The sequence below is a fragment of the Pygoscelis adeliae genome, unplaced genomic scaffold (genome assembly GCF_000699105.1).
Source record: "Pygoscelis adeliae isolate BGI_AS28 unplaced genomic scaffold, ASM69910v1 Scaffold13, whole genome shotgun sequence".
Taxonomy (NCBI): Eukaryota; Metazoa; Chordata; class Aves; order Sphenisciformes; family Spheniscidae; genus Pygoscelis; species Pygoscelis adeliae.
The window spans coordinates 1,842,142-1,848,141 of record NW_008824499.1 but is presented as its reverse complement, the minus strand read 5'-3'; the positions used below and the strand labels follow the sequence as shown (position 1 = coordinate 1,848,141).

The 6,000-nt window shown below is 40.5% G+C and overlaps 1 protein-coding gene across 1 annotated transcript in view; it reads left to right on the top strand.

The window, feature by feature from the left end:
• The first annotated feature begins 408 nt into the window (after window positions 1-408).
• Window positions 409-6,000, top strand: part of MAP2K5 (mitogen-activated protein kinase kinase 5) — a 133,675-nt gene continuing 128,083 nt past the window's right edge. The window contains exons 1-2 of the mRNA XM_009321445.1: window positions 409-452; window positions 5,780-5,847. Coding sequence (XP_009319720.1) covers window positions 5,827-5,847 — 21 coding nt within the window. The 5' untranslated portion in view covers window positions 409-452; window positions 5,780-5,826. The remainder of the gene's footprint in view (window positions 453-5,779; window positions 5,848-6,000) is intronic.

The window sequence follows — 6,000 nt, the reverse complement described above, 5'->3', positions numbered from 1 at the left end:
AGGAGGACTGAGAGAAAATGTGCTTTTTTAATGTAAAAAGCCATTCATAAACCTCTGTTTTTATGACTTACCTCAATAAGTTAGATGTAAATTTTTTTTATAACCTACAGACAAAATTGATTCTTTAAACTACAAGAACAGACAACAGTGACTTGTTTGCAATTATGATTGAGTTACTTAAAAAGAAAAGTTTTCCTCAAGGTAACTTGGAGAGGAAGGAGAAGAGCACTGTGATTTGTACTGATTTGTGTTGTACGCTAAAAAGTTTGTAATTTTGGGGCAGTGGTGGGTAGCAGGACTTTAAGTCTTCTGCCTGCAGCTAGGGACCAATTAAGGTGACTTAGTCTAAATCTTCTTGGGCATTTCCCATTTGATATATGGCTAATTCTTCTTTACATTTTAGGATGTCATCGGTCAAGTTTTGCCAGATGCAACGACAACAGCATTTGAGTGTAAGTATGACTTGTATAAACTGTCTCCTTTGTCACATTATAGGGCTGTCATTTTTTAAATAAATAATGTTTACATTCATTATATGTTACAGTTAAATATTTATGCATTAATGCAAGTTTAATGGCGATACTGAACTAAGCAATATTTTATTATTTAATCACATCTTGAATGAGCATATTTCTACAATGTAGCTTTAATTACCAGCATGACCTTACCATGCTCTTACTCCTCACTGCAATTATATTGCTCAAATTAAATGACAAGTATAAAGTACCTGTAGGTCTAAGTTTAAAATTTTAATCCTCCGTTGGAAGAAACCGGAAGAGCAGCAGCTTTTACAGAAATATGATACAACATACAGATTTTGTACCGAATATAGCAGCATTAGAAGTTAATGTTTCCTTCCACTGGAACAAACGTCTGTTTTTTGCTAGAAGGACTGCTGTGTTTTTAGTTTTCCTTTTTTCCTTCTGCTGGGCTCAAGCTAAATACACCATCTTCCCTGTCTCCTGTGCGAGAGTGCGAGGTGTCAGTAGTTATTCAGCTTCAGCTCCTGGAGGAGGTATGAGAGCTGCAGGAAAATGCCACCTGGTTAGACTTGGGCAGTAGTAATAACTTCTAAAAGGCCATGTGGGTCTGGTTGAGAAGCTGGGAAAATAGCTTCTGTGTAGGATCTGAGAAAGCTGTAGGTTGGGATTGTCCATAATGGCACTCACACCTTGTGAAGATGGTTATATTATGCTTTTGCTGAGTTTTGAAAGCTCTCGGTGATTGTTTGTGCAGATTTAGGCCTTTATCTGCTAATATCTGTTTCAGCCCTGTTCTTTGAACCTTGTTCATTTTTCTTTTTGGAGGGATTCCTGGGGGATTGTCCTATCTGGAGAGCAGTAACCTGCAAAGGGGAGTCAAACATCTGTGTCTTAGGGGATCAGATACCGAGCTAGAGTGTTTTTCCAAGTGGAGAGGGCTCCTGCTATTCCCTTCTAATGTTTGTTATATTTTTTTTCTGTGTAACTCTGTTTTCCTTTGCTAGAGATGAAATAGCAAGAAGGAGCTGGAGGGGATTAGAAATGTTACATGAGTAAGGTAGTGATGCTGAAGGTGAGAGAGCAGATATGACAGGATAGGGCCTTGCATTCTTATTAGCATTTTTCCCCTTTTTAGAGCTTTATGGATAATTCTGCATGTAGATAAACAAAGGCAACATTGTTTTATGGTCCTTCAAGTACTATTTAGTGCTTTCCATTTTTCTTTTCATATGTTTGTGTTTTCCTTTCCTGAAATACCAGAAACCTAAGAATGGCAATTATGTGTTGTTTCTCTGTAGCCTCGACGTTTCTCCTGCTCCTGCCCTGCTTTTTAAAACAAGACTTTCTAAAGAGACTTCAGCAACACCAGGCTGCAGACCTTGCCATTTTTTTTTATGATTTGTTAATATTTTTTTACATACCTCCCACATCACACATTAGCTTTGTTTGAACTTCATGCACCAGTAGCAGTCGCTGCAATCAGGGCAGTAGCCCATATTAATGGTACCATGTGTAGAACTTTCCTGGAAATACTTATTTCGTTGTGTCTTCTAACATCTGCTTCTGTGCTTTCAGTTCATGTCTCTAGTCTGTCATTTACATCTGCACAAAACCATTTCCCCTGCCATTTAACTGGCATCTAAAATATGTTATGTATATTGATGCCTGATTTTTCTGGTTACTTTTTCCATATCAAATGCCTAGATTTTACCAGCTTAAGCTTCGTTCTCACCTGCTTCATTGCTTCTTAAGATGTGGATAATTGCCATCCAGTGCAGGCTCCTCTACCGTTTGTTTAGCTATTGTTATCTACAGTGTACCATCCATTGCAGCTCCTACCTGGGGCTGCACTTCTCCTACTGTTGGACCTTTATGTGGATTTCACCATTGTATTACACATCGCTACAAATAAAATCACTAACAACATATGGCCTGTTATGATCCTTTTATCCAAACTCTGCCATTTTGTGTATTTGTGACACACTGCAGATTTTGCGAAGATTGCTTCATAATATTTGTTTACCATCTGCTGCACTCTATTTGGTATCTTGCAAGGATTTCTTCCTCCATTTTAAGTGACATTAGCAAAATCCAGCCAGTACGTAGGATTTTTTGGTTCTACTTTTGCTTCCCTAATGTGCTGGAAAATCGTATTGCTGTGCTCTAGGCAAGTAGAGAAGCCTGGAAAATCTTTCTGAACCTATGTGTCATATCTAGCTAGTTTTTGGGCTGTGCCCACTTCAGTGTCATGGTAGGATGGCAAAGGATCTTGGCACAGATACGAGAAATTTTTTTTTTTTTTCTGGTTTTGTTCTTTACAAGCATTGCCTGGCTATTTTAGATTTGGCTTTTTTAATGCCAGGTAACATTTTCTGCCTTTTCATCAACATATTTTTAATTTATTCCCTTTGTACCACCATCAGGAATTTTGCAGCTCTGAGAACTTCGGAGTTAATTTCTTAATAATTTGAAATGAATAATGTGTACTTTTTAAAAATTTTTTTTAATAAACATTTTGCAAGTGGGCTCTAAGAGGTTTCCAGCTTTTTTTTTTTCCCCCATTTTTGGTGGTCCCAGCTCAGTTTGTTCCCTCAAGCCAGGCTTGTTTAACAGCTTTTATCTCTGTATATTCATCTCTCTCTGTCATATGTTTCCCCTCTTCTGCATTTTACTCTGATCCCTTCTTGTTGATGCATGGCATTCGTTGTGTTCACTATTCCAACAGCTGCTTCTTCAGCCTTTCTTACTCCGTTACACACTGTGACTGGGACTTGGGTTTCGGCCAGGTAGCAGTTTTACAACTCCTCCTCCTTTCTGCCTAAAATGTTTCCAGGCAAGGAAGCATTCAGTTTCAACTCACTAACTCTTCTTAATCTTTTCATCATTCATGACTTGCTGCAGGCTGGTAACCCTAGCAAGTAGTTTTAGCAATCTGGCAGTTCACCAGTTAAATTTCCATGAGACAAGGCTCTTGTAGGACATCGCTGTGCTGTGTCGTTCCTCTTCCAGCTTGCATGTTTCCAGTGTCCCATAGCTCTCTTCTGGTACATTTTTAAAGTGTAATTCAAAGGTTTTTGTTACTTTTTTTTCTTATTATTTCTCTCTTGTTGTTTCTTGTCTCTCTCTTCTGCATTGTTTTGCTTTTTTCATTATAGCCTCAGAATTACCTGCAAGGTTTTCAGAGGCAAAATGAACAAACTCCTTTTCTCGGGTAATTTCAGTTTGTTGACTCAGATCTCTTCCCAGATTCTTGTGCATAACTAGGAGCAAGAGTGAGTTTTCATCCAGGGCCATAATGGCACTTTTTTGTGCTGATGTAATACGCAGGGGCTGTGATTGCAGAGAGCACGTGTATCAGTTAGAGCACGTCTATAGAGATGGGGACAGACAGACAGACTGCCCCAGCCTCTGCTCGCATCCTGAGCTGGTCAGGAGCAAACCTGCTCTGGTCCCGAAGCAATATAAATGCACTTGCTCATCTCCGTGTTCTCACCCTTTAGTTACTAAACAGGTGTCTGAAATATGGTGTGTATGTTGCTCCTTGATTTCCCGGTGCACGTTAGCTCGGTCAGAGTGCTTTTCTTTTGTAACCATACGGCTTTCTGACCAGCTTCCTTGCAACTTCGAGCACGGGCAGAATTGTTCTGCTCTGTCCGTCCTTATGTGTGTGGATGTGTCCTGACACACTGAGCCCCATCAGCTTTCAGGAAGAGGTGGGTGTCTCAGGCCTTTTAAATATCCCAACTCAAATGGGCCTGCGTGTTTGAGATTCCCACGATAGATGTTTTCTGGCCAAAAAGGCATGTGAATTTGTCAGCCGTTCTTTGGTATCAGTTGGATGTTCTGTTACTGTTTTATCTTCAGAAAGCTTCCTCTCCAAAAGGAAAGAACAAATATAAAACTGAGGTATACACCAATGTGCTTTGTGGGGTTTTTTGTTTTTGTTTTATAAGTATCTAAGGAAGATATTTAAATTGCAGCAGGCAAAAATTGGAGACAGATCATTAACCCTTCCCTTCTCCCCCAAAGCTAGAGCAATAAAAAGAAATTAACATTTTGTAACTGATTTGGAGGGGAGGGGTCTGTGCCGTTCGTCCGGCGACTGGTGCAGCTCTCCCATCAGTGAAAGCGTACGAGCTTTTCAGGAGGACCAGGGCAGGAGAGGAGGACGGGGTGGACGCTGCTCCCATCGGAGTGAAGGAACCTCACGGGGTGTCTCAGCAACTGCGGCTTGTGACATTGGAGCGTGTTGTTGCACCAGCTGGTGCTAATGGGGGGGATTGAGCCCCCTGGTAAATCTGCACCTGCTGAATCCCACCATATGTCTTTAGAAAGTCTATTCCTCCTTCAGATCTTCATATTAATAATTCCTTCTGAATGCCTTGCTCTGCCGGAGCCTTTCTGAATCTTGCTCCCTTTCCTCTGGTTCTGTTTCTACAGCAGCCTCTTTCCTTATGCCAGAAGTGCCTTGTCTGTGCATTTGTGGCTGTGCCTGAGCTGTCATCGTGAAACCGTGATTGCCTGGTAACGCTACTCCTGCCTCTTGCCTCCTCGTCACCCACAGTTGCACTATGAACAAAAACGCAGACTGGTTTTGATTGTTCACAAACTTCTGTCTTCATCTAAATCTCTCTGTATAAACATTGCGGATTTGTGTCCACTTGTAAGTTACAGTTTTTAAGTCAGCATTGCTGTGACATGAAGACGCGGAGATACCCGTGCAGTTGTAACAGGGATGGGGGCAGAGGGGTGGGAGGAACCTGACACGGGGCAGGTGAGTTGAGGTAGGGTTGACAGTAAGACCAGAAGGTTTTAGTGGGAGGGAAACCAGTTAAATGTTCTTCTTTTTTCTTTTTTTTAATTGTAGTAATTAACTTCTGATGAAAGAAACTGCCAAAACTTAAGTCCACCCTGGGGGGATTGAAGCACACTCAGAAAGTTTACTTTCTGTTCGCTGTGTCAAAAGAATACCTTGATGGGTTTCAGCGAGGGGTATTACAGCATGTGTAAGGCGCTCAGCTTCTGGAGAGGTTCTGGCAGTAAAAGAACTGTTGAGAGCAAAGTTTTGAACACTTTGTTCGTGCCCCCTTTTTAGATGTAATTGTAGTCTTTGTTAATTAACGTTTGGAGACATTACGCATTATTATTTCAGAGTACCTGGCTACCTGTGTAGGTAGTTGGCTTATACATTCTTCATATTTTTATTTGCTTCTAAAAGTCCTGGTAAAAACCTTACACATTAAAATCGTAAATATCCTTCTTCCATTGTTCACGAATGTAATATGTTTCTTTGTTAGATGAAGATGAGGATGGTGATCGGATTACTGTTCGAAGCGATGAAGAAATGAAAGCCATGCTATCCTATGTAGGTATAGTATAACAAATGCTGATACTTTCCGTGTCTTCCAGTTTCTGTTTGTGTATTTTTGCTCGTATCAAAGTGTTAATGGAAGCTGCAGTGTTCACAGTACAATATTCCTGTATTAAGTGTAGGTGTTTAAAAACTGTTTCACATGAG